Genomic DNA, 26,798 nt, shown 5'->3' with positions numbered 1-26,798 from the left:
AAAGAATCATTGAGTATAAGGAAGTATAAGGAAGATGTGTTTACAGCTTGTTGCAAGTTTCAAGGAAGTCAATTGCAAGTGTCGAAAACATTTCCTTTTCCACTACTTGGGTTTGATTTCATTGCCTATTTGGTTTCTTACTAGCAACCACATGATGTTTTTTAACAAGGAGAATTTAGTCTGACAATGTGTTTCATGGCTGCTAGGAATGATTAAAACTTTGTGGTTTCTACTTTCTATAATTCCACCTCTCAAATTATGTGTTAAAATTAATTTAAAAGAATAATTAAATAATTTTTAAATGTGATCATCTTAGGTTTTGTATTTTTTAATGTTGTTTGCTTGATCCTGTATTTGAAAATACAACCTTGTAATTTAATTTCACAAAACAAAATTGTTTCTATATTTTAAAGAGAAAAATATAAATCACCCTCTTAGACTTATTTTAAAAAATATATTTATACATAAATCATTATGAAAATTTCTCTACAACAAAATAAAATTTTTCTCGGCAAACATTCATTCTTAAAACACAATTTTTCAGTAAAAATCATCAGTAGGTAATTCAACAAAATCAAAATTGTTTACTAATGAAATTTAATTTTTTAGGTTCAAAGATATTTTTTGACTTTCATTAATAAAATGTTTTTAATGACACATTAAATTTTTTTTTAAAAGATAAATTTGATGAAGATCTAATTTGTTGGCACCAATGTTAGATCTTCTGTCTAATTTATTTTGACATTAAAATTTTATTTTAAATTTTTAGTTTTTAGTTTTTTTTTACCTTGTATTATTTGACATTGACAATATAAAATTTTAAAATACATAAATGCAACAAGTAATGTGAATAAAATATTTTTAAAATAAAATTTATTTTTATGTAAAAAATATTGTCATAAAATTTTAAAATTTTCATAGAATATATAATACACAAATTTAAATTTTTCTACAAAGACGGATCCTTTGAACACATACCTCCTCATCAAAGCTGGTTGCCAACTGACTCTTTACAAACATACGTCTTTCTATCATTCTCATTTGCTTTTGTAGTAGCCTATTTTATGGCCCCCTCTCTTGCTTATGGTATTGGAGCCGAGTTTCTATCTCTTCTAGTCATTCTCTTGTTTGATTTAACTCTACCATGACAATTAGAGGGTATGAAGTTGAACTACTACCTTTAGCTGGAGTCGGTATCCCAAGACTCATCCCCTTTAATTGACCTAATTTTCTACCCAATACCTATGACACTATCTCTTCGGGGTCCAATGGAGTATTAGATGTCTCTACCCCTTCCACCTTCTTTGCATATTTTCCTATTAAAATTAAATGATAATTAGTATTAATATTTTATAATTATAATTTTAATTAATATAAAAATCAAGTCATAACAACACAAAAATATATTAAAAAAATTAATTAAAACATAGTCATAAAAGAAAATATTGTCACCTCAATGTGGAGATACACATTGTATAAAAATTCTTGGTGTTCTGACCCAACAAGTTGAAAGGACAACCGCGCCCCTCCCTTAATTAGAGTCTTGATCCAACTTAAGGGATCTAACTTAGGTTTAAGGTGCCCAAGTCCAAAGCATCTTAGTAGAATCATGATTTGTCAATTCCTTTTACTTCCATGTCTCGAATGGGTAGCCTCCATCCTCATGCCTCTGAATGGCCAAATCGACAACAAGGTCATGAGTAGGATTGTACTTGGCCTTGCTTACATGAGGCATAGAGGAAGTACAACATATATTAGAACCAACTGCTCTAAAAGATCGACCTATTAGAGAAGGCGCAACGTGGATATTAAAGATAGACGGCGGGACTTCTCAACACTCCCCCGCACGTACGACAACCCCACAACATGGGGGGACAAATGCGACAACCGATACGGGGGCAGCGGGATTCGAACACACGACCGACCTGCTCAATACCATATTAGAACCAGTTGCTGTAAAAGATTGACCTGTTAGAGAAGGCGCAACGTGGATATTAAAGACAGACGACGGGACTTCCCAACAATATATAATATAAGTAGTTAATAATTATGAGATGGTGGAATGCAATTTTATTGAAGTGGAAGATATAACATTAGTACACCTTGAGATGAAAATATAATATTTGTGGCCTGATTTGACTATTGCTTTACCTAGTCAAGCTGGTTTGTTGTGGCTCTTGGACTGCTTCTCTCCCTCTCTCCTTCCCTTACCCTCGTGCCCTCTCCCCCCTCCTTCCCACTTCCCTAACTTTCTCTTCCTCCTTTGGGTCTTTCTCTCTCTCTCCGTCTCCTTTTCCTCTCATTTCTTTCTTTGTTTCTCTCTCTTGCCCTTCCCAACCAACTAGCCCTCTCTCTTTAAGACAACTAATACAAAAATATACACAAATGCTATCAAACATAGTCCCATTGTAAACCATTGTATTCCCCCCAACTTTACAATGAAATGCAATTTATTAATCTAATAAAACAACATCAAATTTAGTAAAAAATTAGTACAATAAATCAATACATGCATGACAAACATACCTTTTATCTCCTTGATCAGATAGTGAAAAGAAAAAAGGAACTCCAACACTTCCACATGTACCTTGAAATGTGTACCAAAAACACTATAAATGAAATAAATCATATTTACTTTCACTTTCACTCGTTTTAAGTATTACTAATCGTCTTTTTCGTTACTGTCGGCTCCCACGGGAAGAAGGCTTACTGCTCTAAAGCTTATAGCTACCCATGTAAGTCTCTCTCGTGATTCGCTTTTCATGGCTACCAATTAATCTTCGCGGTATTTTGTAGGAAGTTTACTTTTCATTGGTTGACTGTTGCTGCTGGGATTCTGATATTACATCTGGTTAATCATTAGCAGTCAACGGAATGTGAAACTCATCCAGACAGTTGACATGCTTGTATCTTTCAGATGATGGTTTTGGAATTCGAGTTGAGAATTTGATTGTGGCATTTTTGCTATGCGAGCTTGAAAATACAATTACAAAAACCGAGAAACTCTTGTTTCTCCTCACTCTTCTGGATTTATGAAAACATTTGATTCAAGGGTAAAAACGATAATTGCTCCCAAGCTTCTCTAAAATAGTTTGATGTATCAAAAGCAAGATTGTGCTGGTTGTCAAGGTTGATGTCTGCCTTTGTCATTCCATTGGTTGTGGACTCGCTTAGGTGAAAATATCTCTGGATTTGGGCTTAAGATTAGAAATCTCAGTGTGAAAGTTCCCCAAAAGCTTGGTAAATTAATTTTAACAAATCTTACAATGATGCAAAGACTCATTCTCTCCAAGTTTCAAAAATCAATTAAATACATTCTTCTAGCTTATTTAATCAGATTTGTTCTTATTGAATGTGTTGGTGCTAGCTTGTTAAATTTCTAATTTGAATTTAGCTACCATATTGAGTACGGTATTTGATTCCTCTCATCAGTTAAATGTTAGGTTCCACAAAGAAAAATCTAGAAGGGAGGGAGTGAATAGTTTTATCAACATTGATGGCTAATTTTTAGTTTGGCTCTTAAAATTCTTGCAACAATTAAACAATCAAATCAAGCAACCACAATTATATAATGATTTGTAGTGGTTTGTAAACTGCATTGGATTGTTAATCCATTCCCAACGTTTTTACACTTCAAAATTAACTCATTATATTCAACAACTAAACAACATTTACAACTAAAGACTTTTAACGTCAAAATCACAATATTTGCCCACATGGGATTTATGGTCAATAATTAGGTACACACACCTAAACCCACATAAGGATTTTCTAGCTTTCAATTAGCTCTCACATGCTAATAGATTGGATTTACAAATGCAAGGATCTTGCATTATGATTACAATAGTCATTTGTTTCTTAGTATGCTAATTTTATAATAATAGGAATAAAATGAATACACCCACTACTAGGTTATTTTACCACAACAATAGCAACTCAAAATTCAATCTATTAGATAGTGGAAGCACCCACAACTTCATTTTATGAAAAGTAGCCAAACAATTGGGTTTGGTGAAGTCCAGGGTGTTTTCCTTCAAGGTCATAGTTGGGAATGGACAATATTTGTTTTGCTCATGTATGTGTAAAGGGGTAGTGATTATAGTGCAAAGCATGAGTTTGTCCCTTGATTTCTATATATTACGTTTTAAAGGAATGGATGTGGTTTTGGGTCTCTAGTGCTTTCGGACTCTTGGTACAATTTGTAGGTTTTTTTTTATTCTTTGAGTTTGACTTCAAGGAAGTTTCAATGAAATGGTAAATTGCATAACCAGCAATTAATGGTATCAAGTTGGCTTTGGAGGCAATGGGCACTGAATGTGTCACTGATGTAGTTTATCTATGACTAGAAGTTTTTTTTTATCAAACATTGAGCGGTGAATCTTTAATTTTAGATGAATTGGTGTCATATTGGAATACTTTCATGAACTATTTTAGTAGCTGAGAGGGTTGCCATCCAATCTAGTACAAACTTATATTCATCATCAATATTACTTGTCTAGAAAAGATGGTAGTCGGCTTTTTTGTGTTGATTATCATACATTAAATGACATTACTTTGAAGGATAAGTTTCCAATTCCTATTATTGAAAAACAAGTGGATGAGTTGCAAGGAACCCATATATTTTTAAAAGTTTGACTCATGTTGTCATCAAATTTGTATGGCTCTGAAGGATGTGCCTAATCAAGACAACATTTAAAACACACTAAGGGCACACTTAGTTCCTAGTCATGCCACTTAGCTTGACTAATGCTCCATCAACATTTTAGAGCCTCATAAATATGATCTTTAGATGATTTTTACACAGATTTGTCTTAATCTTTTTTATGACATCTTGTTATACAATAAAACAATAGAAGCACATTTAGAATGCTTATATATAGTATTGAATTTATTATGACAAAACCATTTTTTTAAGAAGTACGATTGGTTCTTCTAGTGTGGCCTCTTTGGGTTATATTATTGACTCAAGGGTAATCTCAATCGAGTCAAACAACTGGCAGCTCTGTAATCATGGCTCGCACCCATAACTATAAAGTAGGTAAGAGGATTTGTGGGTTAACGAGTTTTTATAGGCATTTCATTCATTGTTATGGGACTTTGGCCTAACAAACTTGCTAAAGGAGGTTTGTCAATGGTCACCTGAAGCCACTGTCACTTTTAAGCGCTTGAAATAGTCTTAGTTGTAAGCTCTCGTTTTGTCACCTTTTGATTTTATAAAGTTGCTTTGTGGTTGAGTGTGACACTTTCGACACTGGGATTGGGGCACGTTAAGCCAAGAGGTCATATAATTGCCTATTCTAGTCATGTCCTAAAAGGTTCTACTCTAGTATACAATTGGCAAACATACTTATTGAGGCATCATTTTAAAATATTAACTTATCACATATCCCTGTAATATCTCTTTGATTAAATAATCATCTCAAACTAGAAAATGGTGTTGGTTGGTAAAACTTCTAGCTTACGATTTTGTTAGGAATTAGACGCTCTAATTCCAAACTAACAAAAACAATAATAATAAACGCAGAAGAAGGAAAAAACAAGCACGAAAATACACAACGAGATTTATACAGGTTCACCTCAAGGTGAGACTATGTCATGTCCGCCGCTACAGTAATCCACTATAAAGATGAAATAGTTTACAAGAGAAATCGTACACACTTACAGGTGTTTTTTCTAATTTCTCTCGGGCTACAATTCCAACTCCTTTTGGGTGATGATAAAACCCTAATAGTTGCACCCCTCAATTATAAAGAGAAAATTAGGGCAATCGCGATAGAATAAAATTTCAGAACTGCCCTTAATGAAACAATAGTTAATATATCATGGACCGAATAGGGGATTCGCCTCCACATGCTCGGGAGGTGAGCTTCCCGCCACCCTTTCAACCCCTACGAGGACCTTACCACGAAGGTTGATCCGCGTACCGACTCAGCGTAAGGCATTGATTAAGCTCCACAACTTAACAAATTTTGCTATCATTTATCACAAGGGATTTAGTAATAAGGCAGTTGATGCTTTATCCCATTGGATTGATTCTATTATCATGTCGATAATTTTATCTTTTATTTCTACTTATGGAGAATTGATTACACATGCTTATGCTAATGATTCCACCCTCTTAAGACTTATTATAAACATGTGTCCGTCACTCACTACTCTTTCATCATGATATCTTGTTATTTGTATGTTCCATTGGATGTTGAGCTACTTAGCATTATCCTACATGACTTTCATACTTCTTTGGATAGAAGGACATGAAAGAGCCCTAAAGACATAGGTGCATTTGTAATTAATTTTACTTGCCCTGGCTCATGGCAAATGTGAAAGCTTTTATTGTTAAGTTGTTGAGCCTAATCAACGCCTTACGCTGAGTTGGTATGTGTGTCGACCTTCGCTATATTGACTTCTATTTCATTAAGGGTAGTTTTGGGATTTCACACTTGTAATCCGGTTGCCCTAATTTTCTCTTGATATTTGGGGACGCCGTTGTTAGGGTTTTATCATCATTACGGAGAAGGATCTCGAGTTGCAGCTCGAGAAAAGTTAGAGAAAAACACCTGCAAGTGTGTGCAATTTCTTTTGTAAACTATTTCATTTTTATAGTGGATTACTACAGCGGCGGAAGACAGGACGTAGTCTCACCTTGAGGCGAACCTGTATAAATCTTGTTGAATTTTGTTGTTTGTTTTTCTTTTTTGTGATTATTATTATTGTTCTCGTTAGTTTGTAATTAGGGTATCTAATTCCTAAATTTGTGGTTGCACATGATGATCGATTAATTGATTATACACGTTTTGTGTTGTTTAAAGTAAAACATAAAAAATAGGCAATAGAGCTAGCAATTAGCAAACCTCTCCAACTGTCTTCCCACAAGCGTGTCCTTGTCAGACCGAAGAACACAAAATACTATTAGATTACCCTTTTATTCGTTTTAAAATTTTATTTATTTTAAAATATTATATTTTGAAACATTTATTTAAAAAGAGAGGGGAGGAGCTTCATCCCTCCTATTTTCCTCTTAATCCATTGACAAAGAAGAAATGGGCGAGGGGCACTCCTCCAACTTATTTAAGAGGGCACCATTAAAGTTAAGATTTGGAGATCTATACTCCAAAACCGTTCGACGTAGATGCACTTTGCTTGAAATTAATCAAATACGAAAATCTCAAAATGCCCTTTCAAGCTAGTCTCTTTCATTATGCAGCGCCATGACGAAGCCTCTGGTTAGGTAACTTTTTCTCCGACTTCCTGAAATAGAAGAGAATATAAAACAATTAAGAAAGGGTGATTCATCACAATGCGATCTGTTTTCCTTTGTTTTGGTAATCAACTCGAAGGGTTGAAGCAGATCAGAAGGTAAACTAACCAATGAAATATTCAGAATCTTTCTGAAAACTTCACGTAGATGCCTGAGTCCTTAACGTCTCTCAGCTGATGCTCCTTGCTATAAGAAGGCAACCCTGCTACCTTTATTTTCACCAAGAAACTTGCAGTGTCCACTTTTAATATTAGCAAACTGCCTGTAATTTTATATCTCCCTCTGTAGCGATGTCTTCTTCTTACCAATTCTTTCTGATTTCTTTTGTCATTGCACTGTCAATGTCGAGCATGAGTGTGAGAATTGCAGCTCGACATCTTCTTGAAACTAGCGAGGAGACTACCACGTCTAAAGCTCCTGAACTTCCCAAACCGGAGTTGCCCAAAGTTGATTTGCCAAAGTTTGAAGTTCCAAAGCTGCCGGAATTCCCAGAGCTCCCGAAGCCTGAATTGCCTAAGTTCGAAGTCCCGAAGCTGCCTGAGCTGCCCAAGCCTGAACTGCCAAAGTTCGATGCCCCCAAGCTGCCTGAGCTGCCAAAACCTGAACTGCCAAAGTTTGATGCCCCCAAGCTGCCTGAGCTGCCGAAACCTGAATTGCCAAAGATTGAAGTCCCAAAGCTGCCTGAGCTATCGAAGCCTGAATTGCCAAAGATTGAAGTCCCCAAGCTGCCTGAGCTGCCGAAGCCTGAATTGCCAAAGATTGAAGTCCCCAAGCTGCCTGAGCTACCGAAGCCTGAATTGCCAAAGATTGAAGTCCCTAAGCTGCCTGAATTGCCAAAGAATGAAGTCCCAGAGCTCCCCGAGTTGCCCAAGGCTAAATTACAGGATATCCCTGAAATCCCGAAAGAAGTCCCTTCAATCGCTACCCCATGAAAGGCTCAACACTCCAAAAAGCCTCAGATTACAGTTTGAAAGATTTCAACTTGACGAAGAAAGGCTAGTTGCAGCTACTACAAGTTTCTCTTCTTCTCATTGTGAGGTTTCTGTGTTTGAAAGTGTCTCTTAATTCCTTCATATTTCCTTAATCGCGCCTTACTTCCAGATGAGATACTTGTTAATGATTTGAGATTTAAATATTATTTGTATCCATTGGGCTTTATAGTTCTCTTTTGATGATTAATCTTTTACGTTTTTGAGAAATTCCAAACTAGCGCGTTCATGAAACATAAATGTCAGTGGAAATAACAAGATAAGTAAAGGATTATTCAAATATAATCTCACTCGAGTATCACTTAACAATGGCTGAGAGAATAGAAGAACAGTGGCAATTAGATGCTAGAGTAATGGAATTAGATTAGGAGATCAAACATTTTTATCCGTACATAGTATGGATAAGTGTTGGAATTTGCTAAAAAGAACACCCGATCGAAACCGATTTTGATCCTTAAATTAAAATAGATGGGATTAGATCTTAAATTCTTAAACCCAATGTAATTCAGGAATATTCAACATGATCTATAAATATTTTATTTTATTAGTTACTTATATTAACTAATATATTAAGAATTAATATAGATCCAAGATTACTAATGTAGGCATTTCTTTCCCAAATAATTTTTTTTGTTATTTACGTTTAACACTAAAATCACAGTTTGAATTTTTTTTTTGAAAAAGTGGCTTCCAAAAATGAACCAAATGTGCTCTGTTTTATGATAATTAAAGACATCTAAAGACAATTTGTATCTTCTTTCTTCTTTCACCTCAAATCTCTTCCCTATAAAAGTATTTGTAAAAAGATGCTTCGGCCAAATCAACTCACTGTATATTTTCTTCGAAGTGAAGCTAACATTTTGAAGAACATGATTCTAACATTTTTTCGTTGCATTAAGTGATAGCTCCAATAACTGTCGTTTGCTACTGGGACATCAAATCCCTAAAGAATCCTCCAATAAGAGCATCTGGGTAGGAAACCATTCATTCTTTGGAAGGACACAAAATAAAGCTGCACTAGAGGGAGAAAATAACACAGAGAGCAAGAATTGAATCATCAAATCAAATTAGAAACCAACACGGGGCCACAAGTAATCTGATTTTGATGAATTAAGAGAGAGAGAGAGAGAGAGAGAGAGAGAGGGAGTTCAGACAAATAGGAAAGTATCCAACAAAATAAATCTCACTTCACCAACTATTTGAATTCAATTTATTCCCAGTTAAACATCTCAATAAATGGATTAGTTGAGCTCCAAGCTCCATGCAAAGGTCTTTTAACATCTCTTTTCCAAAGTCACATTCTTCTCTTTTAACATCTCCAAGCAAAGCCCACCGTTGCTTCATCTCTTTTCACAGAGATAGCCTTATTAACCAGAATTTTATCCTCATTATTGCAGACAGACAGAAACAATAATGGACTAAGCAATTACAGAAGCTGAACATATATCCCCCTCTGGAGCAGTGATCAAGTTACCAGCGATTCCCACAATGTGAACAATAGTCACATTGAGGAGTAATATTTTTCTAATATATAGTCTGCATGCTAAATTTTGAAACATCTTTCCAGAAGGATTTATTGATGCTACGAAACATCCAATAGCTGTTACATGGAACACACTTTTACATGTGCATCTAGGCGATAAACACCAAGAATCCAAAATGGAACAGAAGTAACAGAAATCTGTCCAATGGTATATGTCAATCTTAGTAGCATTTAATAAGAAAAATTTAAACTCTCATCCACAATCTGCCCAATAAATACTGGCATCCTGAAAGAAGAATAAGCAAGCCTAAAGATGAACGCTCATCACCAAATCAATGTATTGTTTGCTTTGAATGATAAGAGAAGCGACCTAGACAACCACAAGAATTAATTGTAGGAAAATAAAATAAATTAAATTATACATGAACAAGTATGAAAATGAAGATGTCCCAGACATACAATACCATTTTTATGTTTTTAATTGTCAGAATTAGAAAGAAGATGCAGGACTTAATAGATAGTTCATTGAAAACATAAAGAGAAAAAGAAAGTTTGTGGCACCCAATTATGAAAGGGCTGTAGCAAATAAACCATCAGTAAAGAATGGAGAACACAAATGACAATAATTATAAAATCAAATTAAACCAATTCACCCCAAAGGATTGAGATTCGCTTGAGGAACCACCAGAAAACTCTGATGGATACTGCTGATTCATCCCCAACCTGGTGCCCTCGATCTGGCAGATCCGTTATCTTATTCTATGTAGGTTCATAACCATTGAATGAAATGGAGAGCATTTTGTATCTTAGCTTCAGCTCCCTGCTGGAGCCCCAACAGCTCATATTTGGAGCTTCATAGAAAGCTCTGCACTGCTGCTTTTTGAACAGCTTAACTTTCTAAAAAAACTGACACGTAGACTAACTGAAGGTTGATAGATAAGTAAAAATCCTACTAGAAATGGTAACAGAAAGAACGTTAACACCTATTTTCTACTTCATGATTTCCTTTAGAATTGGAATAAGAAACATAAAGAGTAAACAGAATTTATTAGTCAGCACACAAGTGGTATTAACAATATTATCAGCTCAGAGTACATTTCCATTAGACAAATACCACAACAGGCCCACACCCTTTGAAAGTGGAAAACTAAATTACCATCACTAGATCCTAATTACACAAAAATTATTCATGCACTCTAAAACAATAAAAAATAAATGCCATTAAGAGTTAACTCCAGAAGCAGTGATCTTTCGATAATAAGTTACTATCATCCTTTGAATTCCCCCCAGAATCAAGTGTCCATTTTTCAAACGTGCAATCAACGAAATCATAGTACCCACCATGAATAGAGAGAAATCCATTCTTCACTTTTTCCTCTATCCATGGATAAGTCAGCAGTCTCAGCATTGACTGTTTGATTGATTCCTGCAAGAGGAGAGAAACCATTCTGTCATATTATTGCTTTCCTACTTGTAAATGTACCAAATAATTGCAGGTTACACAAAGAAAAAGATTGAAGAAAAAGCATGTAGCAGTGTCAAAACTGTTGATTGTAAATATATTAGCATATGCACTTGAAAGAGATAAGGACCCAGGTACTCAGGACAACAAAACAAATGCATAATGCAAATATTGAGGATGCCACGGAAAATTTAATGGGAGAAGAAAAATGACAGGCATGGAGCAGGGAACACCTTCTCACAGTGGCTGCACTGATGATCAAAGCTGAGTTTTTCAGCCACATCCTTTGTGTGTAACTTAGCATTCTTCCCGATCACAACCCACTCCTTGATAAAACTTCCACTGGCATATCAGGGAATAAGTAAAATGATCAATTTAAAAAAAAATGAAAATACATAATATCAAAAGAAAAGAAAAATATGAGATTTATGAACCACTACTGTGTATGTTATAGGTGAGTCTACTTACTCAGATTCAATTTCATCTTGCATACTCATCAAGGCTCTAATGCCTCCACAGCGACTGTGTCCAATAACCAATATATTTCTTACCTGCAAAGTGATAGTATTCATCACTTTACAGTTGATATCAACATGGCATAAAATAAAGTTAGATAGAGACTGTTCACAATGGCCCAATTGCAATATGACATGCACTCACAAAAATAAATAACAATAAATCCTAGTAGGGCATTGCTACATTTGTTCACCTAGTGCAGCACAAAAAATTTGTTCAACTGCATACATGGATATACTTGAAAACCACCATATAAAATTCTTCCTATTGGACCTGGCTTGCAGTAGCCAATTCAATCGACTGAATGCTTCAATGACATAAAACAAAAATGTATGCTTCAAACTTTTGGCAGCAGAACTTGTGGCAAAAATTATTTCAAATCATCCACTCCTGAAATGAAGCTTCTTATCTAGTTTATTTAAAAAAAAAAAAAAAAGCTTCTTCTCAGAATTATAACACACTGAGTAAAATTTCTCAAAACTTGCCTGAAGAGTATTAACAGAGAACTCAAGCGCTGCTTTAGTTTCAGAAGGTCCACTCTGCCAGAAAAAAAAGAAAAAGGTGACCATCAACTAAGAAATTTTTCATGCACCAAAACAAATTGATGGGAACTAAATAGAATTGGAAGACTGGTTCAAATATCTGAAAAACAGGCATCACCAACCTCAAATGGAGGAACCAAATTTGCAATATTTCTCACTGTAAAGGCTTCTCCAGGTTGAAAGCCTAGGATGGCAGATGGGCAGACTCTAGAATCAGCACATGCAATCACCAAAAACTGTTTTTGAAATTTTCAGTAAAAATAAGTAAAATAAAAAAAGATTCACAGGTCTTCATGTTAAAAAGGCAGACTTGGTATGCAAAAAACTGTTAGAGAAAGAGTTTTTATCACCTTTGGTTCTTGAGCTTCAGCAAGGTTTTTGAAATGGACTTGGTACTCCCTGTTCAAACTACAATTTTAATCCTCTGGTAAACTAATCATTGCTTTAAGCACTGGCTCTGTAGATGATTGCTTACAGAAATTGCTCCCTTTTGAATCTGAGAAATCTACGCTTCAGAGGACCAAATGGATCTAAACTCCTGCCAGTTTTTTCTTGATCTTCTAGTTCAGTACTGCTAAGTTCTTGAGTTAGTCCGAGAGGCTCTTCATATGCTTCTACTCTTGATGTGGGATTTCTCCTGCCAATAGAGAGGCTTGTTACTCTCAATTTCCATCAAACCATCTACATGCTACCAAAACATGAGTGCAAATGGAGCAAATATGCAGATCAAGAACTCCCCCTTATTGGTATTGAAATACCACGACAAATACCAGTACATAGTGAAAGAAGTAAATATGCTATTTTTTTCTCTTATGCTTCATGAACAGATGACAGAAACTCGCTATTAAAAGACAAAGAAATAAAAATTATTTGGTTCATGTGAAAGAGGAACTACCATTTTTCTATGAAAAACCTCAAACAGTCCACAACTTTTCCATGTATCCATAAAAAAGAAGTATCCTTCAAAATAAAATCTTGAACAGTAGGTATTCAGATAATGAGAGAGATGTACAGACACATACATAATACAAGTATGACTATATTTTACATGTAGAAATATTTTAGAGAACATATTCACTGTTTATATTGTTATATAGGAAGAGTTCCTCAGGATTTGGATCTAAGAAAAACCTTGTTTCTGTATCATTTTTTAAAGACATTAGCTGCAGATCAACAAAAAAAAGTTCCAATTGGCTTATGTGGCTAGTAGCATGTTTGCAGCTTGTATTGCATACTGTTCTGTCAAAAGGAAAAAGGGAAAAAGTAACTTTCTCTAACTAATTTGACCAAATGAATACAGTTTGACTACGAAGAATAGCTAAAAAGAGACAAGAGGTGGCCAGAAAAATTGACAAAAGGAAGAAGCAAAGAAAACAAATCAGAGGAACAGTAATCAGTATTGTACTTAGCCAGATAACTATAAATTTGTAAATAATTCGGTTATGTTAATCAAACTGCTAAAAAAGTAAAAATGTCCGAAGAAAGAGGCATGTACTGACACAGCAAGTTTTTTTTAATTAAACAGATTCTTGAACAATTGAGAAGTGAATAGTCTCATATATTGATATCATGGACAAGCGATAGCCAAGTGCCTGATTTAATGAATACCCATTAAAAAGTATCCGAATCTAAAGACAAACACACACAACACACACACACATACACACACAGAAAAATGAATTACAGCTACTCAGTAAAAAAAATGGCGAAATCTGTCAAAAAGTACCAATCCTTTAGCTAATTCTTTCCCGTCTCCACACAAAGCAATTGAAGGAAGAACCCACTTACCCAAACGAGCTTGCGATTCTCAAATGGACCTCCTCGACTTTAGACAGTGTCGACCGGCATCCACTAAACTGCCGCAAACAAAATCGCAACATTAACATAAAGAAAGATAAAAGGAAAAATAATAAGCGGAGAGGAACAAGCAGGGAAGCTCTTACATTGAGAGTGGCCAAATCTACTTTTGAATGGTTCTTTGACGATCTAGGAAGGCACAGAGAGGATAAGGGATCTCTGGATAGAGATGAAGACATGGACAGCATTTTGAGATAGAGAAGAAGAAGAAGACGAGTCTGGGACGAAAAGGAGACAGCGAGTTTTCTATAAGCGTGTTTTTGCGCATGGAAGGGGACAGTTGGGGACCGGGACAGCAATGTCTGGGTGTTGAATTTCGGTTTTAACTGCATTTCAAGCTGACGAGGCGCACGATTGGAACTTTAAACAAAGAAGAGGAGGAAATTTTAACATGCCCCAAAGCTTAAATAGGTTTTTTTTCTTATTCGGAGGAGCCCAACTAGGGGTGGGCTGTGGGGCACAAAGCTGGGTTAAATAGAGAATCCATATTGATTGAGCCTTATAAAATCAACTGTTTTTGAGGAAATGGGTTAAGTTATTTTTTTATTGTTAGCTCATATACATGTATTATTACTACAAATTATTGTAGGTTGTGTAATTTTGTAATTTATATCTGCCCCCCTTCAATCTAATAGTATAAAACTTATTCTTGCAAAAAAACCTAACTCAAACCTAACCCACTGTGATTGTGATTTGTTAGAAACCTAGTCGAGAATTACATAGTGTGTTTTTGTCGATAAAAAATGACAAGAACAAATTACAATCGAAAATTTCTTGTTTCATTAAAATTTTCTTTGTTTATGACAATTAGGATCCATGGACATTAAACATATAATGAGCAATCTAGATCCTTTTCTCTAAAGTTTTTTTCCCTATTTTTTAGATTTTTTAATTAATTTTAATTTTTACATACTTTCATAATCGCATATCTAGAAATCTCCATCGTAACTCATAAATATTTATAATTAGCTGTATTAAATAAAATAAAACTAGTTAAGTATTCATCTTCACATAAATCCACTTCATTTTACTTTTTCATTTCATTTCTAATCAATTTATGCTAGCAACATCGTATAAAAGCTAAGATAAAAACAATTAGAAGTTCAATATTTATGAACAATAAACTTGTACATGTAAGTTACCTATACTTATCCCAATATCTATGTGAATAGTGGTTGGTGCATCCATAGTGGACACACTTGCTATCACCTCTATGATGGCCTTGACCGCCTCAATTTATAAGTTTTTTATACTCTATTGCAACAACTTCATATTTTGTGAGCATCTTTATTGTATATGCAATCAGCTTACACTACTAAAGTAGTATAAAAAATAATTTTAATATTTATTCACTAAATCAGGGGTGGAGTCTAAGGGGTCCCTACACCTAAAAGGTGTCTATATTAAAGATCTTTGTTTTCAGGTCATTAAACTGCCTTGTAAAAATAGAAATCCACATACTACATTAATTACAACTCTTCGTTTATAGGTTATTTACTTGCCCTTAAAAATAGAAATCCACCTTTGAGAGTATGTAACTAATGTTTTAGTTTCGGAAGATTTCACAACATTAATAACGAAATAGTCAAAATGAGGATCTATCATATTAATGATCACCTTTATTACCATTCGTAAAATCAAAATGAATTTGTCAATATTAATCTCCATATCATTCTCCATTAAGCATTATTTTTTGTTAGTGCATGCAGACATAGAAGGAACCACCCTTTCATGAGAATAGGGAAATTTATTGAGCAATGTACCTACATCCCCGATATTACGAGAAAGATAGTTTTGTGTTGGGTAAAAAGGAAACAAGGAGTTTGGATTCTAGGCAAGATGAGGAATGTTAGCCCTAAAAAACATAAACAAATAGGATATTCGATAGACTAAGAGAAATAGAAAAAAAAACTCAATAAGTAGAAACAACATCGAGTATAATTGAAGATGAAAGTCCACTTAGTTGTTTTTATTATATATAATGCAACCAATTGAATCTTGTTATAGGTTATAATATAGACTCTTAGATATAAGAAAAGAAATAGAAGAATAAAACAAAAAAAAGTTCTAGATATAAGATGAAAATCCACTTAGTTGTTATAGGTCAATTTAGCCTAATCTACTTTTGGTGAGTAACCTACAATTTAGTTGGTTTGATAACAATCTCATTGTCAACAATGTCAGTTGTTTTATCATTATCTATAGTCTATACACATCTCTTGTAAATACTTAGTTGTTTCATCTTCCATGAAGCTTGTTCTAGTGAAGATTTACATACAAATATATTGGAAGGGACCATTCTCCAAGAAAGCCAACAAATCCTCCAACATTTTTTAGGGTTACACTATTTGGTTCTAAAATCATATTTTTGTCCTATAATGGAGTCAGTAACTAGCACAATGGGAAGGGAATGAATTTTGTAGAAGGGATAGTGTTAATTGTATTTTCATAATAGAGCAAGTTTGCCACCTCAATAACCTGAGAGAACCAACTCAATAGTAGCTTCAATATTCTAACTCGTAGCATCAAGAAAGTGACTTGTTGTTCCATGCGATTGAATGGGAAAAACATATTTTTGACATAAAAAATATTCTATTTTGTTCTATTATTAGAAAAAAAAAGTGTTCACTTAGTTTATGGAACACAGATAAAAATTTTCATGAGTTTAATTAATAACCAGATAGTTTATATATTGGGTAAAACCCGAAAGCAACATGTTAAGAAATGAGCATTCAACAAGGCTCTCATTGAACAACCCTAATGCAAGTTGTGTTAGGGTTTAAGTTTACTGGGTTGAGTTTGAACCCAGTGACACCCCTAATATACTGCAAGAAATTAGAAATGTGTATAAACTACACCATAGATTTCTCAATACAAGAAAAATATAAAAGAAGTTTACTTATTGGAAAAACTATAGAGAAAATTTAGAGAAAAAACTCTAGAGAGAAGGATCTAAATTGCACACTACAAGTTTGAAGTCTATAACTTCTAAACATTGACCTCACAAATATTGGCTAACTTTCATATCACTTTGACGGTATAGATTGTATGCTTATGTAAAAATAATAAAAAAAATAAAAATGGAGTAAGGTTGACAATGGGTTAGGTTGTAGGAAAAAAAAACTAACCTAACTTGACCCTCTTCAAAGCATAGAATTCTAAAAAGTAGGGGGGACAACATATTGGGTTATAGGGAAAAACTAACCTAACTTGATCCACTTCTAGTGGGAATAAGCTTCCCCCTCTCATCCCATGGAACAAGGTCAACTTAAAAACTCCTACATATTTATAGAAGGAAAGGAAGGTAATTATGAACAACATATTTTTGGGTCTACAAATATTTATAGAAGAAATAAGATACAAATGCACATAAAAGGTCGCCTAGTTTTTTTCATTTTATGAAATGCAAACAACTATACATATTTATAGTCTATAAAAAAAAACTCCTAGATATAAGAAAAGTGTATAAGAGAAACTAAAACTGGTAAAAAAACATAGATTAATGACTTTAAGGAGAAAGCTCTACAACGATGTGCTTGAAGTTCATGACTCATAAACATTAAGCTCAACTGCAAAGCCAAAAAGCTTTTGGAGGAGTGCAAACCATTAAGTATAAATGATTTGATAAAAAGACACAATATTTTAAATTTTAGATTTATATATAAAAGAAAAATATTTAAGAAAAATGTGTATACATTGTTTAACTTAAGGCTTTTACAAATGAAATGGCTTCGTCGAGTCTTCATATATTGAAATTTAGTATTATTATATCTTTATGAATGCAATCAAACACATCCTTTTCAGCTCGCGATAACAACACTCTTCAAGTTGACCCGTTGTTGCACTATTGCAAGCATAAATCAAAAACAAAAAAGATGCCAAAACAAGTATGGAAAAATGTATTTCATTTCACAATAACGCTTCAACATATAAAGTGCCCTAAAAATCATGCATTTCTTAAGTGAAACAAAAGAGACCGACTCTAGTTCTTGTTAGGGTTTTTATGTCAATAACTTGTGATTATCCATTGATCTTTTATTCTATTATTCAATCAAGTTTTACACTCTTCAACTTATATAAGTTTATTATAATATCTTTTATCGAGCAAAACTAATTCATACATGTATATTAAAATATTATTGAAAATTGCTATTTATGTATGTCAAATATCACTATAAATTTTTTTCAAAATCTTTAGGCTCTTAAAAATGTCTCCATATAACTCCTTTTCAAGTCATTATATTTCTATCTAATGTTAGTAATATGATTAATCATAATTTTATCTCAAATAACTTAAAATTTATAAAATAACTTTATAATAAGACTTTGTAGTTCATATATTATAAAATTGAGACATATAAATCTATTAAAATATTAAACATAATTATATATATATACACGACTGATCCAATACGAAAAGTCATTTGGTGTGAAAGGACTATCTCAACTGTTCAACCATGATCGAATGATTGAGATAACCGTTGATTGGACAACTGAGATAGTCACTGATTGGACGACTGAGATAGCATTTTGCATGTTTTGCACCAAATGGTTTTTCGATTTTTTGGCTAATTATTGATTTCTTTGGGCAAGTATGACATTGTATTTTCTAAGGTAAATCACACACTTAATTACTGCATTTTTCTAGGCAAAGTTAAAAAAAAAATCATTATTTTTTTAAGCTAAATTTCTTTTTGTAAAATCATTGCTTATTATTGCAAAATCATTATAAGTGATGCTATCTTAAATTTTTATTTTTATGAAAATTACTTATTTTCCTTGGAAAATGGGTGATTTATTTGAGATATTTGAAAGCAAATTAAAATACTATCGTTTGGCAGATGGAAGTCACATAGATTGTTTCATGAGACTATGAATTGATGGAACAGAAATGACAACAAATTTTCATCACCAAAACCGAAGTATCAGATTATGTCCAAGGGAATGCAAACATTCTGTCGGGCCCACTCTTACATGTCCCCATCCTTCATGGGGCCCTTCTCAGTTTGGTCAATATCACTCAAACATGTTCGGCTTCTTTATAATATATCACTCTGCAACTTTAATGCAGTTATTCTTAACATTTAAGTATATGATAATTATTCTTTAACCAGTACTAGTTATGATTAAACCAGACTGGGGCCGCCAGAGGGTCGAGCGAGACGGGGCCGTTTATTTCCCGGGAAGATGCAGCCCTTCTCGACAACGGCCCTCAGAGCGTGGCGGATGGTGGCGCAGTCAGCTTCCTCCGCTTCCATGGAGAACACACCCTTGGTCCGGCCTCCAAGCGTTGCGATCTCCGCCTTCACTGTATTCAACTTCAGCGACTTCAGGGCCGCGTCCAGGTCGGAGAGGAGCTCCGGCCGGTCCTCGCAGCTCACCGTCGCCAGTATCAGCGACGATCCCGGTTCCGGCTCCGCCGTCACCACGTCCGTCTCGTCCGGCAGTAGCGGCAGACTGACTCTGTTGCTGTTCTTCCCCTTCTCTCCCTCGATAACCCCGCTTTCGCTGCTGATTCCGTCAGTTTTTTCGCCGGCGGTGTTGAAGGATACGATGTCGGCCGCGTTCTGACGGAGCTCTCTCACCTTCTGAACCACCTCCGCCAGTAGCGACGCCTTGTCCGCCTGCGACATACAGAGCTACGTCGTCAAATAACAGAAATAGCCTATAATGGACCACGTGAAAATTTGAAATGACCCACGTGGTTTGGGTGGGCCCGGTTTAAAAATAAAATTTTGATATTTCCAGTCAACTATTTTCGCATGAAGGATTTCAGTAGGCGAATCTCCTGGACGGAAGGGTCAGCCGCGCGAAGCGACGTTTCTATCTGCAGCCGTTGATCTTGCGGGCCCACTCCTATCTGTTCATGATACAATGGGAAAGTAGCTTTTTTTTTTTTTCTTTTCTGAGGGAAGAAACGAAGTTCAGATTTTCCAAAGATTCTTCTGTCGTTGACGACAACGGCGAACCATCCTATGGCTTCTAATTTATCCATGCAAGCAAAGGTACTACCAACTGAACGGCTCAGATTACTCATGCATGAGCCGATGGTTCCGTCTCTATCGGTTCCGCAATTTCTAAAATCTTGCTTCGTTGGAAAACCAGGAAGTTACAGAAGAAAAAACGATGAAGAGAAACTGAGTAGATCACGGGAAGCACCAGAAATTTACACAAGTACTAAAGAAATGGAAGCTATGAAAATAGTTGATTTGGATTATGTTGATCTTACTTTAGCTGCTTTTGGAATAAGAGTCCTGAGTGTGGCGAGATGGCCGTTGATTCTTTCCCTCCTCCGCCTCTCAGCCTCGCTGTGGTTCTTATTGGCGGCGATCGCCTTCGCTTCTGCCGATAATCCTGTTAAGCTGGAGTCCCCGCCGTCGGATTCCACCATGCCCATTCCGGGCAAGTACTCGTCAACTCTCCCGAACCCATAGTAACTGGGAAATGGCATCATCTTCTCGCACTTCCGCTACCTGATGCCCAGCAGATAAGATATGCACAAGGTTGAGGAACAAATGAGAATATATATATATATAGGAGGAAAGATAACTGAAGAGCTGCCTACAGAGGAGACAGCAAATGTCGAATAACGGAAAAAAGCTGGGTTGAAGTCGGTTTTAAGTACGTGGGACTCAGGGCGAGGATTTGGCCACCGAGAGATCTGGAGAAATCTTTCCTGTTATAAAGGACCCATCATAGCAAAAGATTTTCAGAAGCAATACTTCCGAAATTTTCGAAATCCTTGTCACTGATACTGATGATGTAACTAACCGGTATCTCACGTATGACAACAAAGACAGGAGTTTTGAAAGGTTTTTTAGAGAGAAGTGGGTGTAGGAGTTCGATAAGAGAGAGGTGTGCAGGAACGAAATAAATTCCCTGAGAGGGTGAAAGATTACAAATGGGGAGGGGCGAAAAAGACGAGAGAAAATAATCCCGAGACGGGGAAGGAATAGGAACGTGGTGCAATGATTTTCCGGCGCGTTACGGCGGCGCCGACAGCTTTTCTGAGAGAGGTTCAGAGGGAGAGAGGAGAGAGAGAAGAGAGGGAGATGATTACCGACAAGCACTTGTGCCCTGAGAATCATGTCTTCTCTCATGCTTCCTCCACCTTTTCTCATTTATCTCTCCTGCAAAACTTCCTTTTTTCTTCTCCTGTTGGAAGAGAGAAGAACATGTCCCAGCAGTACACCTGGAATTTAAGGTGAAAATGGAAGGTGCAGATTTGTTTTGACTGTTGAGCAGCTCTTGCCTTGACTAATAATAATAATACCCACAGTCCACACATATGAGTTCAGTTGGGTCCCCAAATTGATGATGCCTCATGACTGATGAGGGGATGCTTATTAAGTTCAAAGAAGTACTTTTGAATAGTGTTGCAGATACACAGATGGTTAAAAGTTTTGGAAATCTAAAAAAAAAAAGACTTATTTTTTACCTACATATCAAACATACAAAGCATCACCAGCCAATTTTCTAAGTTACTAAAGCTGTTGGATGGTTGAACCAGCTTAACTTAGAAGTGACAACCCTGAATTTCCTTTCTCATTAGGATTCTCACCAGTTCTTCAATTCAAGTACACTTTAGGGTTTGTATAAAATAAGTGAGTGACTAGAGTAAGTTTAACCCAAGTTTCATCCATATATAGAGTTTGTAAAAATCGAAATCGGATAAGTATTATTGAATGCTCAACAGACTTAGAGTAGTTTTAATTAGACTATAATAAATGTAATAAGTTGGCGTAATTTGTATCCACTAGGACTTGGTGCATGAATATCCAAAAAAAAAGAGGCATTTAGAAGAAAAAACAATAATATAATTTAAAGTATTACTCTTGTTGATAGACCAACATATGAATAAGCATGATTTAATGCTAGACTTACTTAATGGCATTTTTAAATTAATAAACTAATTAACATATCAATTAGTTGAATTTGAATCATTTAATCGTCTACATCACCAAATTATCATAGCGTACTAAAGCTTGCTTGTTGCATGAATATAAAAAAAGAGCAGATTTTGGGAAAAAAAAACTAATGCAATTTAGAGTGTCATTCTTTTCAATAGACCAATAAACGATATTAAATGATAGATTTCATGTAGTTTTTATTAGGTTTTAAAAAGATAAACTTAGAGGGAGTGACACTTTAGAGTTAAAAAGATTTCATGTGTTAATCTAATCTCAAGGTTTTGTACCTTAGAGTTAATTCATTATGTTTGGTTAGTAAAACATCATCAATAAAAAAACTACATATGTACGAATTAATACAACACCTACCTACACTTGAAAATTCAAGCCAACAACTAGGTGTTGTCATCTACACCCACAAATAAGCCAATAACTAGAAAAACATACTTTGTCATTGAGATAAAATAGATTAAACCATACTCAAAAACTATGCAACATATGCAAAATGTTTCATTTTAGTTGTTGATTATAATGGTTGATTACAAATTTTGAAAACTTGTAGATGCTAAATCAAAGGTCATAGTTGGAGATTGTGAATTTCTCTCTTATTTGTAGCCAACTGCATCTATCTAGTTGACTACTTGTCATATCTTCTAGACTTTGAAGAGACAAAGGTATATGTATATACGATATGTAGTTGACAGTTGTTGTTTTCCTTATTGCAGCTGGAGTTGACTGCATGCTTGGTGGTCGACTATGAAATTTTAAAATTCCTTTATTTCAGGTGTAGTCAACTACTTTTAGAATTATGGTATGTTACCTTTCAAAGATGTTATATCAATGTAATCGACTACTTCTTGTCGGCCAACTATTGAAAGCTTCAAAAACTTTTTGTTTCTGTTAATGGCCTGCTTTCTAAAGTGTAGTCAACTACTTAAGATTTATAATCATCTAGGTACCTCAATATGTAATCAACTCTACTTAAGCAAACAACTTCATACTCTCTTACCCACAAAGTATCTTCTAAATTTTAAAAATCTTAATTCACATGCCATGATTAATTTATTTGGTTTGTTATCATCAAATTAGGGCTTAGAAAGGATATTGAGACAATCTTTATCCAACACTTTTAAGTAAGATCAATAAAAAATCAAGTTAGTGTAATTTGAATCATTTAATGTCTTCATTGTTATATTATCATAACCACTACAGCTTGCCCGTTGCATGAATATCCAAAAGATAGACACTTTGACAAAAAACTAATATAATGTAGAGTGTCACACTTGTTTATAGACCAACATATGAATAAGTATGATTGAATGATAGAATTACTTCACATACTTTTTAAGTAGAAACTAATAAATATATCAAGTTGACCTAATTTGAATCATTGAATCATCTCCATCGTCATATTATTGTAGTAATTAGGGCTTGGATGTTGCATGAATATTTGAAAAGAGCGACACGTACCAAAAACTACTACTATTTAGAGTCTCACTCTTGTCGATAAACTAACATGTGAATAAGTATAATTGAATGATAGACTTACTTAGTGTAATTTTTAAGTAGAAACTAATAAATATATCTAAGTTGGCATAAATTGAATCCTTTAATCGTCTTCATTGACATATTACCCTAGCCACTAGGGCTTGTTTCATGTGGCCATTGAAAATTAAAAGATGGTAAGCCAAGCGGGTGCTCCTGCAAAAAGCAGACTAAAAACGAAAAGCCTAATTTGTTGGAGCTTCATTTTTGCGTTCTGACTTTTTGACTTTTTGACTTTTTGACTTGTAGTTCTCCATCCCTTTCCCCACCCCAAACACGAAAGGGAAAGCTCTTTCCATGGCTCCTCAGAAACGGGCTCTTTCAAAAAGACAAAGCAGAAGGGTCGTCCCTTTGCCAAAGTGCCACGTACAAAAACAGGGCCCATCACCTCGATCACAGAGAACCTTTCTGTGGTGTTCGACCAAAGGGATCGAAGCCGCCTTCCGTGACAGACGGGCCTTTCTGAAGATGCTGTCCCCTCTCCATCTGTAAACGAGGGTCCACCAGGGAGGACGACAGTGGGTCCACCACGGCTCCGATCCTGGGCAGAGAAAGACGAAAGCTTTTGTTACTTCTTTTGGATGCATGTCGAAGGGCTCGCAGCTGTTGTCTGTGTTTTCAGAAGGCAGGAGAATGGAAACAGCGTTTGCCTTTAGATTTGGGGACCAATCCAAATGGTGTCTTCAGGAATCAGGAATATCACTCTTATCTATATTCTCTTCAGTCTGTGGACTGCCAACTCTTTCTCAGTATTCAAAAATGGAAGGACTCCTTTCAGACCAGATGATGTTCGAGCATGGCGCTTACTACGGTTTTCCAAGAGTCTTGAAAGGGTTTTTAGAGAGTCCTCTCTGAAATCTCCCTGCTTGTACCTGGCAAACATTGTCTCTAAGCCTTCAAAGACTTCTCTGAGGTCTGATCTGCTGCCATCCCATTTCCTCGGAGAAAGTCCTCGGTGTTACGTACTCACTACAGCATCGCAGTTGCTTACCTTAGATGACGTTCTCATTACACTCTTTTTTCCGTTTTCTTGTGCCTTGAATGTGTTGTCAAATCCCCAGATAGAGAAAGAAGCTTCACTACACTCCGATGCCTGCAAAACTGAAACAGTTTGAAAGATGAGGGAACAAGCAGAAAGCTGGGGGAACAGTAATAACAAATGTACCAATTGCTACAGTTTGAAAAGTCACAAAAACATCTATTACAATTTACAACAGCTCAAAATGGCCAGTAGACTCTGGATCAATCCTGTATCCCATGTACCAGACTGACTGTACTATAATACTCTGATGGGATTAGCCAGAAAATTGGCTGCAAATTTGGTACCTGTGAACAAGGATCGTTATCCTGATCTCTGACGCTGTGGTCTTCCAGCAGAGATGTATGCTGTTATGACAATAGAAATTACACTACTGATGGAAATATAGTGAAGAGATGAACAAAACAGATCCATGTGATGAATCCTAAGGCTTCTGTTGTAAGTTAACATGCTTTTCCTTTTCATACAAAATATGCACGGTGACTCACCGAATACAACCCTCTTTTCCAGTTCCTAACGCTCCCATTTCTTGAAACGAATTGCAGGGCTGAGGCAACACCACCACGAGGCAAAAAGGAAAATAATTCTGCCACCATGAGATAACTTTGAACTGGGAATAAATAGAAGCATAATTCCATGAAACTCTCATGAAGATTCTACCATAAAAAAAAGGACAGTTATTCAGGTAGGTAGGTGAAGCCCATTCTTGAAAAATGGAGAACCCAATGGAGTTGTAAGGCCCAGCTTTGCATCATCTTTGGCTGCAAGCTAGAATTTGGTGAATCTTTTAGAGGGTGAATTCTCTGTGACAAATATGAGGGCAGTTCGTTAACAAAACCCACAGAGCCACAAAGAAGTAACAAACCAGATAGTGATGACAAATGCAATGCCATTTTTTCTGCACATTAAATCCAAGAAGATGACCCACAGCATTTGGATGTTATCACGATTACACTAATTCCCCATTAAGGACAATGGTGGAGTTCCAAATTTTTTACAATGGTGGAGTTCCAAATTTTTTTTTTTGAAACCCAGAAAGTACCAACTTGTTTGGGTATGAGCATGTCTAAATTTCAAATAGATATGTTTAAGAGGATCTTGGCCTGATGTTAACAGCAATTACTTCAGCTATGAAACTGCATAAGGTGGTTTTCCTTTTCTTTTCCAAACAAAAATGTTGGAGAACGCAAAAAATAAGTATGATGTGTACTAACACAGTGTGAATCATCGGTTTGCTTTCAAAAAGCCATATACTGTTTTAAGAATTGGTCTTTGCTGCATTTCATTCTAGCTCTTTCAGATACAGTATTTCACTTTTTCTTAGTAATTCTCTGTGTAATTGAAGCTTTCAGCATTCCTGAAGAGTCCACCTGCCAAACAAAATTCTAAATCTTGTTCACTACAGTGGCATGGGAAACAGAACAGGACTCTGAAAGAGAGATAGCAAGAATAGCACACTTTCTATGAGATGCCATTTTCTTCCTGCTTTTGCTTCAGTCTATTTTCCTCCACCTCATCCTCAGGATTTTCAACTCTGGTTTTCTCTGTAACATTGTTACTGTCAAGAAATCATGAACAAGTGTCAAGTTCATATAGATATATACAACGTAAAGTCGTGCTCCACAGAATTTGATGAACCATGCTGGATCCTTGAATTGCATTAATCAATATCAACTTCTTGGGTTTTGATTAAACAATTTGAAATCAACCTCTTTTCTTGTCAAATCTCAATAGCAAAGTGAAACTAACACTTCCCTATCACAAGCCTATTTTCAATTGCTCGTTTTCCTGAAAAAATGAAACTAAATCCCAAAGTACCATACAATAAATGTATAACGCATCAAGTTCTACTTGAATAGCCAATCTTCCAGCAAGGTCAAGGAAAACAGCTACAGAAAAAGCCAAAGGTTCTCAATATTAGTTTATGCTAGCAACAAAGACACATTGCTATTGATGTTTGTAAAATAGTATAACTGAAGAACAAGAGAGACAAAGAAAGGAGAAAGAGATAAGAGAGGAAGTAGAGAAAGATGGTTTGATAGAGCAGATGTCTTCAGGGGCTCGAATCAACCTCTAATCTCTACTATATTGTTTAAAGTAAAAAACAATAAGGAAAATAATGCCCTTAGTAGGTGCGCCAGCAATTATAGTGCCACATATATGGCACAAAAACAAACTAGAAAATAACAGACTTATA

The 26,798-nt window shown here is 35.4% G+C and overlaps 3 protein-coding genes across 3 annotated transcripts; 1 reads left to right on the top strand and 2 right to left on the bottom strand.

The window, feature by feature from the left end:
- Window positions 1-7,548: 7,548 nt before the first annotated feature.
- On the top strand, window positions 7,549-8,380 carry LOC137940195 (protein PELPK1-like). The gene has a single exon (XM_068785130.1). The coding sequence runs from the start codon at window positions 7,549-7,551 to the stop codon at window positions 8,188-8,190; it is 642 nt and encodes a 213-aa protein (XP_068641231.1). The 3' UTR covers window positions 8,191-8,380.
- A 2,394-nt stretch (window positions 8,381-10,774) lies between these two features.
- On the bottom strand, window positions 10,775-14,379 carry LOC137940194 (beta carbonic anhydrase 5, chloroplastic-like). The gene is made up of 9 exons (XM_068785129.1): window positions 14,194-14,379; window positions 14,039-14,106; window positions 12,726-12,887; window positions 12,601-12,649; window positions 12,373-12,486; window positions 12,194-12,247; window positions 11,661-11,743; window positions 11,426-11,534; window positions 10,775-11,156 (listed from the first exon to the last, which is right to left on the bottom strand). The coding sequence occupies exons 1-9, from the start codon at window positions 14,293-14,295 to the stop codon at window positions 10,959-10,961; spliced, it is 939 nt and encodes a 312-aa protein (XP_068641230.1). The 5' UTR covers window positions 14,296-14,379; the 3' UTR covers window positions 10,775-10,958.
- A 4,854-nt stretch (window positions 14,380-19,233) lies between these two features.
- On the bottom strand, window positions 19,234-20,561 carry LOC137940087 (transcription factor bHLH30-like). The gene is made up of 2 exons (XM_068785010.1): window positions 20,337-20,561; window positions 19,234-19,731 (listed from the first exon to the last, which is right to left on the bottom strand). The coding sequence occupies exons 1-2, from the start codon at window positions 20,559-20,561 to the stop codon at window positions 19,234-19,236; spliced, it is 723 nt and encodes a 240-aa protein (XP_068641111.1).
- Between the last annotated feature and the right edge of the window lie 6,237 nt (window positions 20,562-26,798).

The sequence above is a fragment of the Aristolochia californica genome, unplaced genomic scaffold (genome assembly GCF_029961685.1).
Source record: "Aristolochia californica isolate CCGP_79_NKW_82.1479 unplaced genomic scaffold, dmAriCali1.0.hap1 SCAF_9, whole genome shotgun sequence".
NCBI lineage: Eukaryota > Viridiplantae > Streptophyta > Magnoliopsida > Piperales > Aristolochiaceae > Aristolochia > Aristolochia californica.
Note: the sequence above shows the minus strand (reverse complement) of the source record. Positions and strands in the feature narration are given on the sequence as shown.

What these genes read in the sequence shown, in the direction of transcription:
- LOC137940087 (XM_068785010.1), bottom strand. Translation starts at nt 20,561, where the DNA reads ATGATGCCATTTCCCAGTTACTATGGGTTCGGGAGAGTTGACGAGTAC. An exon ending in TTATTCCAAAAGCAGCTAAA is followed by an intron (nt 19,732 to 20,336) that starts GTAAGATCAACA and finishes TGTATGTCGCAG; the next exon opens with GCGGACAAGGCGTCGCTACT.
- LOC137940194 (XM_068785129.1), bottom strand. Translation starts at nt 14,295, where the DNA reads ATGCTGTCCATGTCTTCATCTCTATCCAGAGATCCCTTATCCTCTCTG. An exon ending in AGAATCGCAAGCTCGTTTGG is followed by an intron (nt 12,888 to 14,038) that starts GTAAGTGGGTTC and finishes CTCTATTGGCAG; the next exon opens with GAGAAATCCCACATCAAGAG. An exon ending in TTCAAAAGGGAGCAATTTCT is followed by an intron (nt 12,650 to 12,725) that starts GTAAGCAATCAT and finishes TAGTTTGAACAG; the next exon opens with GGAGTACCAAGTCCATTTCA.
- LOC137940195 (XM_068785130.1), top strand. Translation starts at nt 7,549, where the DNA reads ATGTCTTCTTCTTACCAATTCTTTCTGATTTCTTTTGTCATTGCACTG.